At 46.9% G+C, this 22,467-nt stretch overlaps 1 protein-coding gene across 1 annotated transcript in view; it reads right to left on the bottom strand.

The window, feature by feature from the left end:
* Nucleotides 1-8,457: 8,457 nt before the first annotated feature.
* The window catches only part of TG (thyroglobulin), a 266,945-nt gene continuing 252,935 nt past the window's right edge, over nt 8,458-22,467 (bottom strand). Inside the window, exons 46-48 of the mRNA XM_006830717.1 lie at nt 11,867-12,001; nt 9,739-9,929; nt 8,458-8,576 (exon numbers count right to left, since the gene is read on the bottom strand). Coding sequence (XP_006830780.1) covers nt 8,458-8,576; nt 9,739-9,929; nt 11,867-12,001 — 445 coding nt within the window. The remainder of the gene's footprint in view (nt 8,577-9,738; nt 9,930-11,866; nt 12,002-22,467) is intronic.

The following is a 22,467-nucleotide window of genomic DNA, read 5'->3' as shown; positions in this document are numbered from 1 at the left end:
CATGGGGGAAGCATGAAGGGACAGGGGGAGGCATGGAGGGACATGGGGGATAGGGAAGCATGGAGGGACGTGGCGGGGCAGGGGGAGGTATGGAGAGACAGGGGGGACAGGGGGAGTATGGAGGGACAGGGGACACAGGAGGATGGGAGAGACAAGGGATTGCATGAAGTGTGTGTGGGAACATAGGGAACAAGGAGGGGGCACAGAGTTCCTCCACATGCTGAGATTCAGAATGACTCTGCCCCATATTGTCCAGGCTGCTCCTCTCTGCCTCTGACACCCTGAGGACCCCTGAGAAGGGCTGTAGTGAAAAGCCAGCAGTGTCTATATATCCAGGACAGCATCCCTAGACAGACCACCTCCAAACCAAACCCAACCCAACTCCTAGCAAGCTGGTGTAGGGTTTCTGACACTCTGCCTTCTCTTTGTCCTGCAGAGCAGCTGGTGGTTGAATCTGCCAGCCTTACTTTTAGCAGTCCAGTGCTTATCCCACAATGCCACAACCAGTTAGTGTTGTTGTTGCTATTATGTGCCGTGGAGTTGGTTCTGACTCATAATAACCCTGTACAGGGTTTCTGAGGCTGTAAATCTTTACGGGAGCAGAAAGCCTCATCTTTCTCCTATGGAACAACTAGTAGTTTCGAACTGCTGACCTTGTGGTTCGCAGCCTGATTCATAACCACTACGCTACCAGAGCTCCAGAGAACAAACTGTATGTTCAGACACAGGGACCTGTGTTCAAATGCCAGTGCCAAGTCACCAATAAAGTTAAACCCACACTATCTAGAGTTATAGGAATGACTATCAGAGGAAATAAGATAGAAACTTATGAAAGACTTTTGGGGAACATGGTTCAAACAATCTATATTCATCAACAGATGAATGAATAAACAAAGTGTGGCATATCCTGAAAATAGAATATTAGTTAGACATAAAGTGGTGAAATCTCAATATATGCCACCCCACGGATGAGCCCTGAAAACATGCTGAGTGAACTATGACCCCAATTTTAGGGACTATTTAGAGCAGTCAGATTCACAGAGACCAAAGTCCATCCATGGTTCCCAGTAGCAGGTGGGAGGAGGAAATGGGGAGTTTATTCCTTAAGGGACACAGGGTCCCAGTGTCGCCCATGAAAGAATCTTGGAAATAAATAGTGTTGTTGGTTACATAGCATTGTGTGTGAATCCACACCACTGAATCACACAATTAACGATGTTGAAAATGGGGAACTGTATGTTTATATATTTTACCACAATAAAGTGAATATTTGGGAATACCATTGTAGGTTTTAACAGCTTTTGGGGGGATTTTATGCTTTCAGAACTGCCTGGGAGTCACAGCCTGTATCATTTCAGCTTTGGAAAGGACTTGAAAGACCCCGAGCTCCTGACCCTCTGCTGCCTTTGGAGAGGGTCTTCTGGAAGCTCTCACAGGGTCTTCCCACAACTTCCCCTTGAAGTCATTTGCTTCATCTTGTTGCCCTTCCGGTTTGCTTCCAGCTCAAGAGGAAGTTGCGTCAGATGAATGACTTTTCTCTCTCCTTTCTTAAGTCTTACTTTCCTGTCCCTGAAAGTCACCAGGAGTGTCTCTGTGGCATGCCCTGTTCACCTCCTGACCTTTGGGTAAGCCAAGCCTAGATACGGATGTACTAGTAAGCTTTTTGACCTTTGTAAATGAAGAACTCAGGGTACCTTTGTGGCTGCCCATCCCAGTTGGCAATGGGTAATGCAGCTCCGTACTTCTGGTGTGGTGCTCTAGAATCAGCACTGGGCTGCTAACCACTAGATCAGTGGTTCAAACCCACTAGCTGCTCCTCAAAAAGTCTATACAGGGTCGGAACTGACTCCATGGCACTTAACAACAACAGCAACAAGGCAGCCTGAGTGCTGGGCACACACATGCCCCATCTGACCCTCAGCCTTCTGGTCCTAACAGGAGCTACTGTCTCCTCCAGTTTCAACTCCTCACCCAGATGCACCTCTCTTCGGCCATCTGCATTTTATCCCAACAAACTGAGATCCAGTCAAGGACAGAACTGTGACTTCTTCCCTCTGAACTTCCCATCTTCTACCTTTCTCACAAGAAATACTGGTAGTGTGGTGAGTTATGAATTGTGTTGCTAATCACAAGGTCCGCAGAGCGAATTTTCCATGAGAGAACAATAAGGTTTTCTAATATCATAAAGATTTACAGTCATGGAAACCCTATAAAGGGTCGCTATGAGTCGGACCTGACTTCATGGCACACCAAAACACCCTTTCTCATGGGCTGGCACATAATTGTTCTTGTTGTTAGGTGTTGTTGATTCCTGCTCATAGTGACCCATGAGTCAGAGTCGAACTGCCCCATAGGGGTGCCTAGGTTGTTATTATTTAAAAAATAGACTATCATGTCTTTCCTCCCTTGGAGCTACTGGGTGGGTTCGAACTGCCAAACTTTTCATTAGCAGCTGAGCGCTTAGGCATGGTGCCACTAGAGCTCTCCTACATGGATTCACCAAAATGCTCATGAGAATAGAACCCCAGTTGTTGGTTCAAGCTCACCAGTTGCTCCTTGGAAACCCCATACAGGGTCACTATGGGTCGGAACCAACTCGACAGCTCTTAACAATAACCACTTTCTGTTCACATCCACATCAATGCACTTCACCAGCAGGTCGAATCTGCAAACTGGTACTAGTATCATAACAGGATGCTAAAATAGGGTGTTTCTGTCTCACTTTTCAAAGGCTGGAGACAGACTAGCAGGTGTCATCCGGTGCACAGCAACACACAAGACCTACGAGGGGCTGGTCAAACCCCATCCCACCAGCATTAACTCCTCCCCCAACTCTAACCAGGTGAAGGGAGGTGAGCAGACCCTTTCACAAGTTAAAGAGCTAGGGACTGTGGGTCAGTTTGGAGAAAGTGGCGTCCTTGGGTGCAAAGGGTTCTCGGACTCAGTTGCTAACAGAGAGGTTAGAGGTTTGAGTCCACTTAGAAGTACCTTGGTGATGTGTGTCTGAAAAATCAACCTCTGGAAACCCTGTGGGACAAAGTTATACTCTGACACATATGTGGGTGCCAAGAATCAGCATTCACTTTGTGGTCACAGTTTACTGACCAAGATAACGGGATCAGTCAGGGTCAGGAGAATTGCCCCCTTTATCATGCCAGGACAGGGGTACAGGTAGAGACAAGAGCTTCTCCTTCACACGTACCCTCAGAAAGCTGCTCAGGGCCCTGTGCACTATGGGGACCCAGTGAATGAATGATGATCCCTCTAGTCAACAGAGCCTAGAGCTGGCACTGCCTTCTGCCCAGGGAACCAGCAGGAAAAGCAGAGATGTCACTTCCTGTGATCCTACCTCAACACAATTCCTGAGAGGTAAGGTGACCTCAGCAAGAGGAGTGAGCTGCCCACAAGCTGGGGGCTTAGGTTTCTCCTATGTCAGGAGCAGTGTGGGTGGGCGACCGCCACCCTTCACAGGAAGGGAAGTTCTGGAAGAATCCACTACAGTAACCCCTGAGGAAACAGGAATAGGACAATCCCTGCTCCTAACCCTCCTCCACTGACCACCCCAGCATGTCTCAGCAGCCGCTAGTGGGGGAGGCAGGGCGGGCCAGGGAGGGTGTGAAGCTGAGGTTGTTAGCTACATCCTTCACTCCACCTGAAACCTTAAATCCCCCTGGTATGTGGCTAACAAATTCACAGGGAAGATAGGAAAAACAACAACATTTCTTCTGATGCTTTCCTATGTGTTGCTCACCCTGAGGCCCATGCTCATGGGATTCTGGGGTATGACCTGGGCCTGGGCATATTGTAAAATCTCCCAGGTGATTTTAACAGGCAAGGCTTGGGACCACAGGGTTAAGGAAGGTGGCCCACAACACCCAGCTTCTGCTGGCAGGCACTCTTAAACAAACCTGGTGCATGGTGACCCCGTGTGTCAGAGTAGAACTGTGCCCCATAAGATTTTCAATGGCTGGTTTTACAGAACCAGATTGCCAGGCTTTTCTTCTGAGGTACCATTAGGTAGGCTCAAACCTCCAGTCTTTTGGTTAGTGCTCCCCAGAAAACTCAGACACTGCAGTTCTTCAAAGCCCCCACTGAAGGGTTGGAGGGGGAGACAGTTCTGGGAATTTTCTCTCTAACAGGTTTTGTTGTTGTTAGGTGCTGTCAAGTAGGTTCCGACTCAGAGCAATGCTATGCCCAACAGAACCAAAGGCTGCCCGGTTCTGGGCCATCCACTGTTAGGTTTGAGTGCTTTGTTGTTACCACTGTGTTAGTCCATCTTGTTGACAGTCTTCCTCTTGTTTGCTGACCCTCCCAAGTGTGATAGTTCAGGTTCTGTGTCAACTTGACTGGGCCACCAGGATTCTCCATGGTGTAGCAGCTGTGATGTAGCAACCCTCATGATGAGATCTAATAGACTGTCATCAATTCTATGATGAGGTCCATCTATTGAAAGAAAGCTTCCTCAGGGGTGTGGCCTGCTTCCAATATTTTGGACATTCAGGCAAGGCTTATTGGCTTTCTTCTGGGTCTGGGTCTTGCATCTGGCTCAGCCTCTGACCTCCAGTTCTTTGGAGGTGAACCAGTGGTCTGTTCCAATACCTGCTGATCCTGGGAGTTGTGAGCAGTTTATCTTCTTTCTTGCCAGACCTGACTGCCTGCCATCTGACCTGTCAACCTTGGTTCATTATCCCAGTCTGACACCTAACACATCTCTACAACTCCGAAAACCATTTCCTTAAAACAAGCCTCTCTTTATAATACAGAGACAAGCTGTTCACCTCGCAGTGCCTCAGGAGAGCCAAGGACAGCTGCCCATGATGACAGGACGGTAGAACATTGCTCCTGCCACAGAGCCTGGCCTGGAGTAAGGCTATCAGTGTGACCCCAGAGGCACCATGGCCTCTAATGGCCGGGGCACCTGTTAGTACCTTCTTTAAAGCCCACCGTGGACTAAAGGGCCAAGGAGGTATCTCAGGCCACCTCCAGGTCTGACTCCAACAAGGGTGGGTCCAAGGATGGGTGGGTGAGGATCCACTCTTTGTGGACTTGGGAGAGAAGGTTAGTTATGTGGCAGAGACTGTCTCTTGTCTACCCAATACACTTTCCTACTTCATCTCTTTCACCTGAACTCCAGCCACACTGCATGCTCCAGGGGATTAATAATGCCTGGTTTACTGTCTAGGAAGGGCTGATGAAATGAAAAGCAGATGGGTCTCTTGTGATGCAATAGTGAATAATTGTTATCAGGACTGATTGTGAGGGTTAGAAAGGTAAAGGTGGACATTTTATAGCAAGGAGGGGCGTGATTAACTTTTTAGTCTAAGAGCAGAGGGACCTGGGACCATCAATGGAGAAGAGTGGGGAGCAGGATCCTACCCAGAGAAGCAGTGATGCCTGAGATGAAGGCAGAGATGATAACGTGGAGAGATGGAGTGGCTGGGGACTTGAGATCCAGAGAGGGAGAGGGGCTGTGTGCTGATGACCTGGGGGGCAGGGGCATGCAGGGTATACCCTTTGGTTGGTTGATGATGCATGGACAAGATTGTAACTATGGCAATGAAACAATATATGATAGAATGAATGTAAAACTAATGTTCTCCCATGTAAACTATCACATAATTCACAATAAAACATTTATTAAAAAAAAATAATAATGCCTGGTTTAAGCAGATTGTGGCAAGCTCATTCTCCATTGGTCTAAAAGTGGGTACACAACTCCATTCTGGCTAATGAGATGCAAGGGAATTCTTCTGAGAACTTCTGGGAAAGATTTTCCTTCAAGAAAAGAATGAGACATGGGACAAGATGGTCTCATGGCCCCTGGCTTACAAGATGCTGTCAGGAGGGGATGTGATGTCTGGAGCTATGGCAACCATATTGTGTCAATGAAGTGAGACATCATCCATGCACTGATGATGACAAAGAGGAAGGCTAGAAAGAGTCTGGGTACTTGAGGACATTGAGGAGCTGCTGGTCAATGCTGGGATCACCTACCTGAGGGAATGTTCTTTGGTTAAGACATTTTGGTTGGGTGTGAAGTTACTTGCTTTGCTTGCATGGTTTCTGCTGAGAGATCCGAGATTAATCTGACTTGCTTGCCTTTTTATGTAACACTTCTGTTTTCCCTAGCTGCTTTCAGGAGTGTCTCCTTATCTTTGATTTTGGAGAGCTTGATTATGATATGTCTCCATGATTTTCTTTGGGAGTCTATCCTTCCTGGGGTTCGTTGATCTTGAATGTTTATCTTTTCACTTTTCAAGATGTTTGAGAAATTTTCTTCTAGCAGTTTTTCAACTGTTTTCCTCTGTGGACTTGTGTGATTCTTCTTGTTCTGCAATATTGATAATTCTTATGTTATTCCTCTTCATGTTGTCCAACATGAATCTTAGTCCTTCTTCAGATTTTTTATCCTTTTTTCTATTTGCTCTTCTAGCTTAGTTGTATTGAGAGATTTCTCTTCCAACTCACTGGTTCTGCTTGCCATCTCTTCTATTCTACTCCTTTGCCCTTTCATTATTGTCTATTTTTGATAATCTATTAGTGATCATTTGGACCCCTTTCTGTAGGTTTTGAATTGCTTCCAATGCTGTATCTATCTTATTTGATTGTTCCTGTAGCACTTTCCTGACTTATTCTTTATTTTTCTCAACTCCATTATAAAATGTTTTGAAACATTTTATAATCACTTTTTTCTGAATTCCTTCTCAGGCATTTCCAAGGCCTGCCCTCCTTCCAGAATGGAGTCCAGGTCTACCTCTAAGTCATTTGTCTCAGACATCTTATCTTGTTTCTTCACATGTGCTGATATGGTCATCTGCTTTTGCTTCTTGGACATGTTTAGTGTTTATCTGTGGCTTTAATACTTAATTGAGTATGTGTTTTGGTATTTTTTATGCTGTCTAATTGCTTCCAGGTAGATGTGATCAGGATGTGGGCTTCCTTTTTCACTCTTCATATCACTTAACTCAGAGTAACTTTCACAGGTGTTGTCTGCCTCCCTGGTATATGGCAGTTGGTATTAGTTCTTGCCTGGATTTTGGTGTTTTATAGAGTGTGATTGTAGCTTAACTATATGGAAGCAGTTGCTGTCTCTTCTTGGGTAATAACGGGGGAGAAAGAGTCCCCCAAAGGTAGAAGGGGGGTATAAAACAGCAAAACAGCAACAGAAAAAAACACACACCAAAACAACAACAACAATAACAAAAACTAGACTGGATACTGTAGTCTGCAATCGCAGAAAAGGGAGAGAAGGAAGAGAAGAAGAAGAAAAAAATCTGTAGCCTAATATGAGTATGATTTTAATGTCCTCTCTCCAGCTTCCTGCCTTCAATGCTGCCTGAGAGATTTCAAGATGCCACTGTTGGTTGTTATGCTGTACCTCAGGATTTAATTTAATTTCCTGCCTATTTTGTTTTTAAATTCTCTTTCCCTCTCCACACTGCTTGTTTTCTGGCTTTTTCCATATTAAAAAACAACAACAACAAAAAAAAACAGTTCAGTGCTGGCTCTTGGGCTGAGAGTATCTGTGCACATGCGTGGCAGAAGAACCCACCAGTGGTAAGGGTTGGGGGGTGTCCACTCGCTCAAGCACCCCCTCTAGTCACCAGAATGGAAGTGCACAAACAGTGGGTGCACCAATGAACAGATACACCCCCCCCCCAAAAAAAAGGAAAGAAAACCAGAGCAAAGCAAAATTGACAAAGTGTATTGTCCACCTTTGCTCCAAGGTTCCCGCGGCATTTTTCTGTGGTGTTTCTGCTCCCCTGCTTGGTTTTGCCATTTGTTCTCGCCCAAGTTGTCGGTTCTGGGCTGCCACGCTTGGCAGATTCAAAAATACATGATTTCTTACTTCCGCTACAAGTTCCACTAGCTATAAGCCTTCAGACTTTAAACTATTCCTAGCTCTGTGGTTCCGAGTTTTGGAGCTCTGCCCTGAATTTGCTTTGCCTGGTATTCTGTGGTATCGCTGACAGTGAACCTCACTGCACCTCCACCCTAGCCGCCATCAAGCCCTACCTCAAGTCCTCATTGCCTTTTGCTGGAATAGTGCACCTAGCTGAGCTGGTTGCTCACCTCCATTCTGGAACCATCAAGAGCAAACATTTTCTAACATCCTGTCCTGGATGTATCCCATTTCCTGTGCTAATGTCAATGTCTGTTCCTCTTACTTCCTAGAATGAGGTCCCCATCCCCCCCTACGGCCTGGTACAAAGAGGATGGTCAAGAATGTTTGTTGAAGGGAAAAAGAGTCTGGGTCAGACCTGAGCAAGATGAAGACATGAATTGGTATTACCCAAGAACTGTTTAGAAAGAACAAGTCAAGAGTTGCCAATGCTTTACTGCATGGAGACACTTTATTGAAACATAGTGGGTGTTCTTCAGAACAAGGTGCCCATGGTGGGCAGTTGGGAGTCTGGGGTGGGGTTGGCAGGTGGCATGAAAAATCTCACCGGCTGTTCACTTGCTGTAGGTCTTGGAGCCTGGCTCTGAGAGATCCAGGAGGTCTTCTCTCAGTCCAGAGGCTGCTAGCAATTCCTCCTCTTCACTTTCAGCTGACTGCCGGTCCTTGGCTCCACCTGAAAGAGACGGGGCTAGGTAGTAAGGCCCAGTCCTGGATAATGAATTCCCTTTTCGAGTCCCTTTCCATTTGGCCCAAAGGGATCTCAATGATGGTCTTTTCCTACCAATGTCCTACAGAGGGGCACTTCTGGGAATGGGTTACCACATCCATCATTTAGCTCTAAGGACATTCTGAGGGACTTGGGCTTATCGTCAGAGAACCACTTGGCCTTGGAAGCTCAAGGTGGAGTCAAGATTCTAGAATGAATTTTGAGCAAGGTCAAACCTGTGCTCGATGTTCCACTCCCACTCCTCCCACCTGAAGAACACCTGCTATTCTAAAACCTCAGTCCAAGTATCACCTCCCTTGGAAGTCTTCCCAGGCCCTTCACGGAGAGGTGACCCTCCCATCTTCCATCCTCCACTAGCTTGAGTGCAGACCTCCACCTTGGTGACAAGAAAGCTGCAGAGCACTTACTGGGTGTGTGAGCCCAGCCAGGCTCTGCTGGAAGCTTCGTAAGGACAGAGGCCCCATTGCACTCTCTTCCACATGCCTAGTGCCCTCCTATGACTCATGTGCCACAAACAAGCTAAGGAGTGCCTTGAGATGCAAACTATGAACACGTTCGACTGCTAGCCAAAAGGTTGGAAGTTCGAGTCTATTCAGAGGCAATCTGGCCATCTACTTCTGAAAAGTCAGTCATTGAAACCCGATGGGAGCACAGTTCTACTCGGACACACACAGAAGTGCCATGGGTTGAGTTGAGTCAAGGGTAACTGATGGCTTGTCATTAACTGGAAAAGGTGGAGGTGCCCACCTGTCCCCTGGCTAGAATCCTCCTCCAGGGTTTTCTATCCTGCCCTTCAAGAGCTCTGAGGACTTTCCGATTCCCACCTTCTCTTTCCACCCTAACCTTCCAAGCCTTGGAGCCCTGAAGCTGGTTCCCGACTCAACTCTGCTCTCCCTAACCACATGAATCCTTCTGGTGGTACTTTTCTCTCTTCCCCTCCTGCCCACTGTCAGAACTGGAGATCTTTGTCAAAGAGGATCCCTCCCCCCAATTCAGACTCTGGCTCCTTCTGGGAAGAGGGCTTGGGTTGTATCCAATGTAGAGTTTGAAGGTTCCGATAAGTGGCCCCTCCCGCCCTCCACTTTGGCCCTTGCCCTGGCTGTACTACCTGCTGAGGTCTTCAGAGAGGGGATGTATTTGGACCAGAAGGAGCAGTCAGTGTTTTTCAGGCCATGAAGATTGGGGAGCAGGGAGCTGAATTCCTTGTAGCTTTCTCCGCCAGCCCAGGGGAGGAAGTCAGGCCAGGGGGTTGCAAAGTCAGGTGCTCTCCGGGAGAACTCGTGAAAATAGTTGGGATTTCTGGAAGATGAGAGGAAAGACTGTGTGGCAGACCTGCTTTTTCTCATGGGATCTCTTACCATTTGCACTTGGCATCCACCTGCTCACCAAAGTGAGTTACCTGTAAGAGTCACAGCAGCACTAGGACCCACCCAGCTTGACTTCAAGGCCACACTTACTTCACTCCAGGGCTAAAGTTTTCTGACTACACTTCTGCTAGGCTACTTCCAGAAAAGGGGGCAGCAACTCAGGACCTAGCAGCATTGCTCACCCCCTGGTATTGCCCAGGAATCCTGATGTGGTGCCATAGGGTAAGCATTCGACCATATGGTCAGGTTGAAGCTCAAGGTCAGAGGTTCAAATCCATGAGCCACTCCTCAGAAACCCTATACAGAGTCACTATGATTTGGAACTGACTCAATGGCACTTAACAACAACAAGAATTGTCTTGTGTCTCTTAAGGTCCTGGTATTGCACTGTGGTTAGAGTGCTGGGCTGCTAACCAAAAGCTTGGCAGTTTGAATCCACCAGCTGCTCTGAGGGGGAAAGATATTGTAGTCTGTTTCCATAAATATTATAGCTTTGGAATTCCAATGGGGACAGTTCTACTTGGTCTGTAGTGTCACAGGAGAGGCTCAGCTAGACAGCAGTGGGGTTGGCTTTTGGGTTGGTTCCTTTTTCTGAAGTCCCTAAGTGATGCAAAGCATTCGTTTTCTCAGCTGCTAAACCAAAATATAGAAGTTCAAATCCACCCAGAGACACCTGGTATGAAAGGATTGGTGATCTAATTCTGAAATATCAGCCCCTGAAGACCCTGTGGGGCAGAGTTCTACTCTGACACACATGGGATGCCATGAGTAGAATCTACTTATGAAAAAGCATCCACTGGAAACCCTGTGGAGTATAGTTCTGATGTGACACATATGGGGGTGTCATGAGTGGAATTTACTGATGAAAAATCAGCCTCTGAAAACCCTGTGGAGCACCGTTCTACTCTGACACACACAGGGCGCCATTGAGTGGATTCTACTTATGAAAAATCATCCACTGAGAACCCTGTGAAGCACGGTTCTACTCTGACACACATGGGGCACCACGAGTGGGATCAACTTATGAAAAATCATCCACTGAGAACCCTGTGGAGTATAGTTCTGATGTGACACATATGGGGGTGTCATGAATGGAGTCGACTTATGAAAAATCACCCACTGAGAGCCCTGTGGAGCACAGCTCTGCTCTGACACACATGGGAGCACCATGAGTGGGATCTACTTATGAAGAATCATTCACTGAGAACCCTGTGAAGCACAGCTGTACTCTAACACATGTGGGGGCACTATGAGTGGCGTCTACTTCTGAAATATCAGTCACTGAGAACCTTGTGGAGTCCGGTTCTACTCCGCCATACATGGGGTCACCCTGAGTTGGAACTGACTTGCCAGAATCTGATTTGGTTTGGTTTTGAGCATTCTCACGTAATTTGAGCATCTAAAACAGCAGGGTGACTGTGCCTACCAGAGGACGTTAGACAATGTCTGAGACATTTTAGGTTTTCATCAACTGTAGGGAATCTGGGAGGGGAGGTGCTACTGACATTGAATGGGTAGAGGCCAGAGATGTTGCTCAACATATTAGAATGCACAGGATAGCCCCACAACCAGGAATGACTCAGTCCCAGTGGTTGGTTACACTCTGGCCTATGGGGTTGCTATGAGTTGGGCTGGATTTTGGGACATGTGGATCGTGACAAGGCTAAGAAAGTCTGAGCTAGAGCAAGCCTTTGTGGTTCCACGAGGGAACTCTCCTTCATGAAGGTTAGTGCATAGAAAGTAGTTGTAATTAGAAAGGGGACTGACACAGGCTGAAAGGATGAGTCTGGGGATGCAAACTGTGGTCTGTGGGTGCAGATTGGGGGAGGGAGCTGCAATGCTAGAATTCAGACAGAGCTGACCACTCACCCAGATCTGATGAAGTTGGAAAAGTACTGCATGATTTTCAGCGACAGGCTTTTCTCCTCCTGAGTAAACTGGCCCTGGTAGGTGGGGTAGAAGGGAAGTCCAAAGGCGTACTGCATATCAGCCAGCAACTCCAGGCTGGGAAAACACATGGCAAGAGGGAGCAAGCGTTAAAGGAATTTTAACCCACTGGGAGAAGCCCAATGAGTAGTCAGTATTCCTTTCAAAATTTAGACTTTTCTCTGTTGACATCACATTTAGGATTCCCAAGCAGTCTTTCCTTTAGCTGTAATTCAGGAAGATCTTTGCACAGGTCCATGGCTCCTCTATTGGTTGGAACTGAACACTTAATTATCATAAACAGCTCTCTGAAGGAATTTTCCAATAGAATGTTCATGTGATCACATTCCAACATTGCAGGCTATAGCTTCACTGCCTATTCATTTGTCCACCACTCACTGAAGAGCACTGATGATAAAAAAAAAAAAACCCAAAACCTAGCCTGTATGTTGTGCCCCTTCTCTGACCAGGCACAGCACTTCACAACTCTTTGAGGAAGACATTTAGTCATATAACCAACCCTAGTACAGTCCCTGGAACAATGTGAGTAGAGGTTCAAAAAACATATGTTCCATGACTAAGGTGAATATCTCGGGTGCAGCAGGCAATGGGAGAAAGGTCTGGAAGCCAGGTGTGTGGTCTGAATGGACTGAGCTGGAGCTGGCACCAGGAGGTCCATGGGATACGGAGTCCATGGGAGAGGATGTTGTGAGCCTGAGAGAGTGTTCCAGCGGGAAAGCTGAAGGGATGGTCAAGACAGCCTCTAATTTTACAGATGAGGAACAGGAAGTGCAAGGAGGTCCCCTGACTTACCCAGAGATGCACAGCAGATGGAACAGTGTGTCAGGTCAGAACTGGCATTTCTGGGAAGCAGGGTAGTAAGGAAAGGCAGGAAGGCTTGGTGAGACCAGACCTGGGTCCTGGTTCCTTCACCTTCAGGCTGGTGGGTGTCTCTAGAAGAGACTTGGCTCTCCTATCTCCTCATCTAAGAAATGAGCATCTTACCATCTGCTAGGTCCTATGTTCTAGGCACCATGGCAGGCCTTGGACACATGTGATCTCCAGCCAAGGGTCACCTGGAGAAGTCTATACTATCATCCATCCAAGGGTCAGAAATATCAAGTGACATACCTGAGACCCAAGTGTCAGGGCCCCAAATCCTGTCCCTTGTTGATTCTCCTTGAGGGTCACTAAAGAGCTATCAAGACACTATTGTCAATAGTGTCCTGAGATCCACAATGGGAAAAGGAACAAATCCCCAAAACACCAGGGGGAGAGTTATCTAGACAAAACGACAACACAAATCCTCTCTCCCATATGCACATCCTTGAGAGTTTACAAATCCCTTTTGTCTTAAACCCCAAGGAACCTGGAAGAAAGTTGTCATTTATTTATCTTCATACAGTAATGGGGACTTGGGCTCTTTCTTCTTCTTCTTCTTCAATTCAAAGTATTTTAAACTTCTACAATTTGAAAACAAAGCAGTCTAGGTTAGATAATACAGTTGTATTTTTGAAGTGGAATGTGCTCATTTCGAGCCTAGTTTTGTTGAAATATAAAAACAACTTCCCCAGACCTCTAGGTGGGGACACTGCTGTTTTGGTGACCTGTCACTAGGGTATCTGGTCAGTCTCAGGTGGTGATATCCCTTGCTTTTTCTCCAGTAAGGGTTTTATAGCTCTGTAACAGATGCGCTTTGCTAATCTTACGCAGTTGATTATTCCAAACATCTCCTGTGAGGCGAAGGCCATCTTTGTCTTTCTCACTTCTGTGCACTCAGAAATGGGTGTGGAGATGCTCACTCACCATGCTGTGTCCATTCAACAACAGGAAGGCGGCTTGGTGAGCGTTCAGCTGTTGGCATCTTGTAGCTATTTTTGATGAGTCCACTGAACCCAAGCCATGGTGTTTTTCAATAACCTTATATGCATGAGAAAGCTGGACAATGAATAAGGAAGACCGTAGAAGAAGTGATGTCTTTGAGTTGTGGTGTTGGAGAAGAATACTGAAAGTGCCATGGGCTGCCAAAAGAACCAATAGATCTGTTTTGGAAGAAGTGCAGCCAGATGCTCCTTAGAGGCTAGGATGGCCAAACTTTGTCTCTCATACTTTGGACATATTGTCAGGAGGGACCAGTCACTGGAGAAGGATATCATGTTTGGTAAGGTGGAGGGTCAGAGAAAAAGAGAAAGACCCCCAAGGAGATGGATTGGCCAAGTGGTAGCAGCATCGATGGACTCAAGCATGGCAACAATAGCGAGGTTGGCCCAGGATCAGGCAGTGTTTCGTTCTGCTGTGCATAAGGTTGCTATGGGTGTACCGACTCAATGGCACCTAACAACAACAACACTCATGTTGGTGTGATGGGATATACGGAACTTGTTTCTATCCAGCACAAGAAGTTGCTTCTCATGGTTGGATCTTTCTTTCTTTCTTTCTTTCTTTCTTTTTTTTTCTTAAATGTTAATTATGTGATAGTTTACATGGGAGAACATTAGTTTTACATTCATTCTATCGTATATCGTCTCATTGCCATGGTTACAATCCCCTCCATACAATCCTTCCCCCGTACCCCCCAGGTCTTCAGCACACAGTTGCTCTCCCTCTCTGGATCTAAAGTCTCCAGCTGCTCCATCACTCCACGTCATCATCTCTGGCTCCATTTCAGGCATCACTGCTTCTCTGGGTAGGGTCCCACTCTCTGCTCTTCTCCCTTGATGGTCCTAGGGACCTCCGCTCCTAGACTGAAAAGTTAATCACTCCCCTCCTTGCTATAAAAACTCTACCTTTACACTTGGTTGGATCTTTCTTGCTCACTGAGATTTGGGTGGGCTGCTGCTCCTGGGTAAATGGAATACCTCCCATTCTTTGCTCACAGGTGTGTCATTGCTTGAAGATCTTCACAGATGGCATGGAGTGGGACGGTGGTGACACTGAGGCTGAGAGCTGTGGTGGTATCAGGTAGTGGCCAATGAAGCTACTTTCTGGTCAAAGCCCCATGATAGTTAAGTGGTGATGTGAGGACTTAGGCTGACCCATGGCCTTGCTGCAGGGGTCTCCTTCACCCACGCCAGCCTTCGGCTTGTTGATGGTCTGAACGTCCTCCATGGTCATATTCTGTCCAGCTCCCAGAAGCCAGGGAGCCACACTTCATCTGGCCGCTCTCTATGCCCAGACTATGTTCCTGACCAATTTCCTCCCTCCCAGGTGCCGCTCATTCTCTGCTCAATGCTGTGAAAGTGAGCAGTCACCTGTATCTCAGGAGGTTCTCGTGTAACAAACTGGTGACCAGAAAAGACACACGTGTTATCTCTTAGTTCCAGAGGTCTGTAGTCCCATATGGGTCTCGATGGACGAAAGTCAGATGTCGGCTGGCTCCTTTTGTTTCTAGAAGCTCCATCTTCTACACGTTCAGGTTTATGCACAGTCCAGCTCGCTGTGGCGTAGTCTCGTCTGGCGACTGTGTGTAAAGTGAGGGTTGTTTCTAGCTACTAGAGGCTGCTGCCAGGGTCTCTTTGTCCATCTTCAAAGTAGCAACTATGGGTCGAGCCCTTCTGTCTGGCGCAATGTCCTGCTTTGCTGGTCTGTTTCTAAGTACTCATGTGATCAGACTGGGTCAACTCACAATCTCTTCATATGCATGTGGAAATTGGACGATGAATAAGGAAGTTTGGAAATTGTGGTGTTAGCATAGAATAATGAAAGTACCAGGGACCGCCTAAGACAGAACTGATCTGTCTTAGAAAAAGTGCAGCCAGAATGCTCCTTAGAGCAAAGATAGGAAGATTTCATCTCATGGACTTCAGACATGTTATCAGGAGTCAGCAGTCCCTGGAGAAGAGAATCATGCTGGCAAAGTAGAGGGTCAGCAAAAAAAAGGAAGCCCCTCAACAAGATGGGCTGACATCGTGCCTGCAACAGTGGGCTCAAGCTTAACCAGGATTGTGAAGGGGGGTGCCGGACCAGGCAGAGCTTCCTTCTGTTCTGCATATGGTCGCCATGAGTCAGACAGACCCTAACAACACCAGCACCACCTACATGATGGAGGAAAATCTCCCTACCTCAAGGCTCTTCACCTTATTTGCATCTGCAAAGCCCCCTCTGCCACATAAGGTGACCCATTCACAGGTCCTAGAGGTTAGGACTTGGCGATTTGGGGGGACTATTATTCTGCCTTCCCCCAAGTGGCCTTGTCTACTGCTTCTTCCAAAGAAAGTGGGATTCCAAGTGGTGTTGCTGCCAACCTGGCTCTGACTTACAATGACCCCCCCCCCCCAATGTATGATAAAGCTAAACGCTGCCCAGTCCTGTGTCTTCCCCCTGACCATGGGCATGTCTGAGTCCATGGTGTGGGCTTTATTGAGTGCCTTCCAACCCAGGGGCTCCATCTCCCAGCACTATGATGGACAATATTCTATGGAGATCCAGAAAGTTTTCATTGGCTAACCTTCCTAAGGTGTCAGGCTTTGCTTCCTAGTCTGTCTTAGTTTGGAAACTTTTTGGCCACTTGGCCATCATGGATGTCCCTGCTGGCAGTAAAAATACCAGTGACATGACATCTAGCATTATAGCAACACTCAAACCAATGCATTACCACAGACTGGAAGATGGATATGAGGCGGGGCTGTGAATACCAACTTTAAAGATCACAGTTCCCACTCAAATCTTAGTTCAATCACTTAATAGCCCTGGACAAGATACATAACCTTCCTGGACCTCTTCGTCCTCATCTGGAAAATAAGGACAAGGCATGCTTATCTCAGACATGGAATGTGGGTTAGCTATAAAATATTTTCAAATCTTTGGTCCTGTTTCTGGCTCCCGTGCCCATCCCCTTTCCCTGTAGGATACATGTGATGACTAGTGGATGGTTTCAGAGGACCATATTCCCCAACAGTGCAAGGGTAAGTCAGGAAGTGTTGATACTAGTATCCCAGCTCATACAGACATAGGCTTATTCTAAACAAAACTCCTGGTGTGACGCTGTGGATCAGCACCGGGCTGCAAACCACAGGGCCAGCAGTTCAAATCCACCAGCTGCTCATCGGAAACCTGATACAGGGCCTCTATGAGTGGGAACAGACTTGATGGCACTTAATGACAACATTCTAAACAAAACATGTTTACACATGTCTCTGCGATCAGTGGATGGTTTCAGGTAAGTTCTCTCAGGAATACGTTGGTCTTAATCATATTAGGGTGTCTTCAAAAAAAGAAAAGGGTCCATTCTGGGGAGATCTGCTGGATCAGGCCAATTCAAGGTAGGGAAGTCAGATTAGAAATTAGAGAGACTATTTTTTTGGAACTCCAAAGGGGTCATCTTCATAGAGTTGCTCAAAGGACACTGGATGATCATGACACTTATTAGGGAGAAGTTTTAAGGAAATGGAAACTGCATTGGTGAGAAAAAGGCCAGGAAAATTGCACTGAGGACTTTATTCCCACCATGACAATGTACCCCCTGACTCTTAGAGGGCAGCAAGGAATGTCTTGTGAGAATTTATTTGGGACACCTTACTCCATCCTCTCTACAGCTCGGATCTTGTCCCTTCAGACTTCTTTTTTTGCCCCCAAACTCAAACAATATTTAAAAGGAACATGGTTTGAGTCCCTAAGAAGACTCAAAGTGCCATTTTGATAGGCTGCAAATCTGAGTGCAGAGTTCTTCGGGGGAAGGCTTGCTGTTATTGTTAGGTGCCATCAAGTTGGTTCCGACCCATAGCAACCCCATGCACAACAGAATGAAACCCTGTCTGGTCCTGTGCTAATCTCACAATCCTTACGCTTCAGCCCATTGCTGCTGCCACTGTGCCAATCCATCTTGTTGGGGCTCTTCCTCCTCTTCGCCAACCCTCCACTTTACCAAGCATGATGTCCTTCTCCAGGGACTGGTTCCTCCTGATAGGATGTCTAAAGTAGGAGAGACGAAGTCTGGCCATCTAAGGAGCACTCTGGTTGTACTTTTTCTAACACAGATCTGTTTGTTCTTCTGGCTGTCCATGGCACTTTCAATATTCTCCTCCAACACAGAACTCAAGAACATCAACTCTTCTACTGTCTTCCTCATTCACTGTCCAACTTTCCCCTGCTCGGAGAAGGGCTAGAGAGATGGATACAACACCTTCAGGAGTGTATGGGTCTAAATGGAAGAAGCAATAGCTTCACATTTGGCTATTTTTGTTGAACATAGCATTCTGTGATTTTTTTTTTTTTGTAGCAATGCTTTTTGGCCTACCCTCATATATGTGCAATGTTGGGAATTTGTGTCTATGTGTACCTTTCCTGGAAGAAGCTTTGTAGCTTTCATCTGCAAGAGGGTCTGTGCTGGGAACTGTTAACAATGGTTCTCAGAGATAGGGGGACCTGCCTTGTAGCTGTTGCCAACATCCATGGCCTAACTGCTCCCAACGTGGCCAGTGTCAAGCCACTGGACATGGCATTGAGCAGACATGTGTACAATTGGCACTCATACGTTGGTAAGCCAGATCCCGCACACCTCTGTCTACGACCCTGAAGACGTCACCGGACTTTGGGATAAAGGCCTGGCAGCCCGGCCCATTGGATCTGTTGAATTTGAGAGTCAGCTGTATACACGGCTCCTACTTTGTTGTTTCCTGAGCAGGGCTGATGTTTATCAAGAGGCTGGAGTTATTTTGAGCAGTTTAAGGCAGGCATCTGGAGGAGGGATAGCTCGCGGCAGCCTACAAGAGAGGACTCAGGATCACAGGACTGAGCCCTCAGTAAGGCTGGGCTCAGTGAGTCCGGGGACCACTGGGGGAAGGAGAGGGGATGTAGACTCAGCATCAGCAGCCGGAGACACGGAAGAACAACCAGGCCAGACAGGTAAAGGGAGACCCTCTGGCTGAATGGTCTCAGTGCTTGCATGTCTGGGCCAGATGGTTCATGCATATTGATTTGGTTTCTTTTCTCTGTGTTGGGATCAATTACTGATTAATCATATACTTGAACCTCTCAGGCTATATGGGTATGTAATTGGGCTTGTTTTATTTAGCTCTGACTTGCCATTTTCTGTCTTCTGTATTAATAGTGCAGTTGAACTTTCTCTCAATCTGACATCTATTGGTCCTATGCTCAGCCCAGATATGAGTCTCCTCATTGTACATGGAGAGGCAGGTGTTGGGTCTAAGAAAGGTCCCTTCCCCAGCTGGGGAAGCTTAGTATAAGCTTACCTCCACCACTGGGGCAGGGACCTTTCTTAGACTCAACACTTGAGCCTTGGATTTGCTGTTACTGTTCCTTTTCAGTCTGTCATGTGGTATTTCTGGATGCTCAGCTAGACGGGTGCTGATGGTTGTAAGCTCCTGCTTACAGCAACCCCAGACACAACAGAATGCATCACTGCCCAATCCTACACCATCTTCTCAACCCTTACAGTGCTCAAGTGTATTACTGTAGACACTGTGTGTTCGGAGTGCTGGAAGATGAACAAACCCAGGGGCCTCATCTTTCAGCACTCTATCAGAAAATATTCTGTTGTAATCATAGGGTTTTCAGGAGCTAATTTTCAGAACTAGATCTCCAGGCCTTGTTTCCTAGTCTATCTCAACCTGGAAGTTCTGCTAAACCTTTCCCACCATGGGTGACCCTGCTGGTATTTGAAATATGGGTGGTGTACCTTCCAGCATCAGATAGCATGCAAGTATGAAAAAAACGGACAGAATGAGGGTTGCATAGACAGTGGATGGGAATCCGTCTAAAACTGTAAATTGTCATCAAAGGATGAGGTAACGATGCTGATGTTGGTGAACTGGGCCACCACACAGCTCTGAAAATGACTGTGTGTGTGTGTATGAAAGCACACTTGGTACTTCAGTCTCAGGGTATGAATATATTTGGGTAAGGCCTGTGCACAATGAGGCTTGGATGTCGGGATCCAGCCCATGGCAAATGTTTCCCATCAGCTCTAAGTGGGAGCTGGGGTAAAGAAAGACTACACAGAGCAGCTGGGGGAAATGGAGCAATGTCAACATTTGGAAGACAAATGCTGTGAGGTGTCCGGTAGAATTATTTACAAGGCACCATGAAAAGAGGAAGAAAGAGATGGCACTTGTTCTGGCCATGCCATGGAGATGAGTTGATGAGAGAGGAGGTCCTGCTTGGCTTGTGCCCCACAGTGGGGAGAAAGGGGTTCTGGGTAGAGACTGAGGACAGGGCATGTCATGCTGTGGCGGTGGGGTCCATGCATTGGGTGGAAACAGGAGCAGAGAGTGCACAGAGGAGAGGGCAGAAGCAGGAGAGTATCAGGCAGAGAGGTGAATCATGCTGAGAAGTGAAATGGGGATTTTCCTTGTCCAAGAAAATCAGAAATACAGCAACCACCATACATAGGATTTTGGAGTGTGGTGGCTCTGTACAATAAGCATTGGACAGTGAGCTGCAAGGTCAGTGGTTCAAGCCTATTATCCACTCTGAGGGATAACTATGAGGCTTTCTGCTGCCATAAAGATTTACAGCCTCAGACACTCTATACAGGGTCAGAACATCAACAACAAACATATGATTGTGAAGGTCTCTCTGAGCGTTCCTGATAACTGAATCTGTAGAAATCCAAGGCTACATGTCACAGGGAAGGGCAATATTGGTGGTCTCTAAGCAGCAAGTCACATGTTATGTTAGCTAGCCCCACTGGAGTGGTGTGGGAGGAAAACTGGAACTGAGAAATGGTCAAGTTGCTGCCGTTGTCCAGAAAATCCAAATGCTGGCTCTTTGGACAGGATGCTCCCCAGCCTAACCTTTCAGCCCTGGTCCCTTCAGACCCCATCTGGCTGTGCTGTGAGCTTAGAGATAGCTGGGTCCATATTCTAGCCCAAGGCCACATTTCCAAGATGATTCACTACATGAACTCCTAACTTGGGCTCTGCTTTCAGGGTCAGGGAGCCGTCACTCATGAGTGGTGTTAAGAATGGGGAGGGGTGTGTGTCAACACAGGGTTTGAGGCCCTGCTGAAGTGAAGGTGGGAGTCTGGTGTCCCCTCAAGGTAGAGACAAGGGGTGGGTAGGGTGTTTCTTGGTACAGACAAGCCACACTGTTGCATACCGGGAGTCACTCACTGATAATGGAGCTAAGAGGCTGGTGCTGGGGAATGAGCTGGTCTGGCAGTCCATCTGATTGCATTGCATTATGGGGCCACTGCATCTGGGAGCTTTGTCCCTGCTGTTCTGTACGCAGGAAGTCGTTTGTTGACTTCATCGCCATAAAACATCCTCCCTTTCTTATCTTGTCATCTCTAGATAACTTCCTTCAGAGGAAATGAGGGACCATGAGCCCTGGAAGTCCCTGGGCTTCCAGGCATGCTCTGAAGGGCTGAAATTATTCAAGAGTTCAGGAATAGAAATCTACAAATATGCGCCTGTTGGGCAAATCTAATTAATGTGCTAAAGTCCAGATTCACCAGGAAGCAGCCGTAGACTTTACAAATGGCTTTACCAAGGGGTCGGTTGTGCTGCGGTCATAGGGAACATGAGATCTTCACTTACACGCCATAGTACCATCCCATTCTGACTCTAAGGTCAGACTTGTAATCTTCCCCTAATTCCTCAAAGCCCAGAAGAGTGGTGTGACATTCGTTTTGCAGCACAATCTGAGTTTGATCGCCTCCGTCAAAGCTAACAACTGCTGGTCACAAGCAGCCAGGGCCTCCTGGCTCAACGTGTCTGGTCTCACCAGCTAAGCTGAGGGTTTATGCTAGTGGTACCTGTCATCGCCATGATGCTGTTTGATTAAATTCACCCAATGTCATGCAGAGATTCCACGCTCAAGAAACCCAAACTGGAAAGCAGAGGCCGAGACTGGTGTTCACGGGTTTATAAGAAATCCAAATGAGAAGTCTATCAATAAATTTGTTATTGTTGTTGTTGTTAAGTGCCATTGAGTCGGTTCTGACTCATAGCAACCCTGTGAGGGTTTCTGAGGAGTGGCTGGGGAGTTTGAACCACCAACCTTGTGGTTCAAAGCGACCATGTAGTTCAGTGCTTTATCCCACAGTGCCACACCAGGGCTCCATAAATAAAACCAGCAATTTCCTTCTCAAGTCTTGGACCTTGAAGAATGAGGCCCAAATACGCACACTTGTATGGTTAATGGTTGAACAAAATGTTTAAGACTGGTTGTTACTGTTAGGGGATCCCAAGTCCATTCTGACTCAGAGCCACCCGAGGTGACAGAGTGTAACTGTCCCCAGGCTTTTCAGCTCACTGTCGGATCTTCTCCTGTGGAGACGTTGGGTGGTTTCCAACCACTAACCTTTCGGTTAGAAGTTGAGAGCTAAATAATTGTGTCACTAGGACACCTTATTTGAGAAGTACCCCATCTGAATTATTTTTCCTAAGTTTGCATTTTCAATGACTTTACTGATTAAATGACCATCACTGTATAATAAAGCATCTCTGATAGCATAGTGGTTACGAATCGGGTTATGAACCGCAAGGTCAGCAGTTCGAAACTACCAGCTGTTCCGTGGGAGAAAGATGAGACTTTCTGCTCCCGTTAAGATTTACAGCCTCAGAAACCTCAGGGTCACTATG

The sequence above is a fragment of the Chrysochloris asiatica genome, unplaced genomic scaffold, assembly GCF_000296735.1.
Source record: "Chrysochloris asiatica unplaced genomic scaffold, ChrAsi1.0 scaffold00001, whole genome shotgun sequence".
Taxonomy (NCBI): Eukaryota; Metazoa; Chordata; class Mammalia; order Afrosoricida; family Chrysochloridae; genus Chrysochloris; species Chrysochloris asiatica.
The sequence above is the reverse complement of the archived record's forward strand: the minus strand, read 5'-3'. Positions and strand labels throughout refer to the sequence as shown.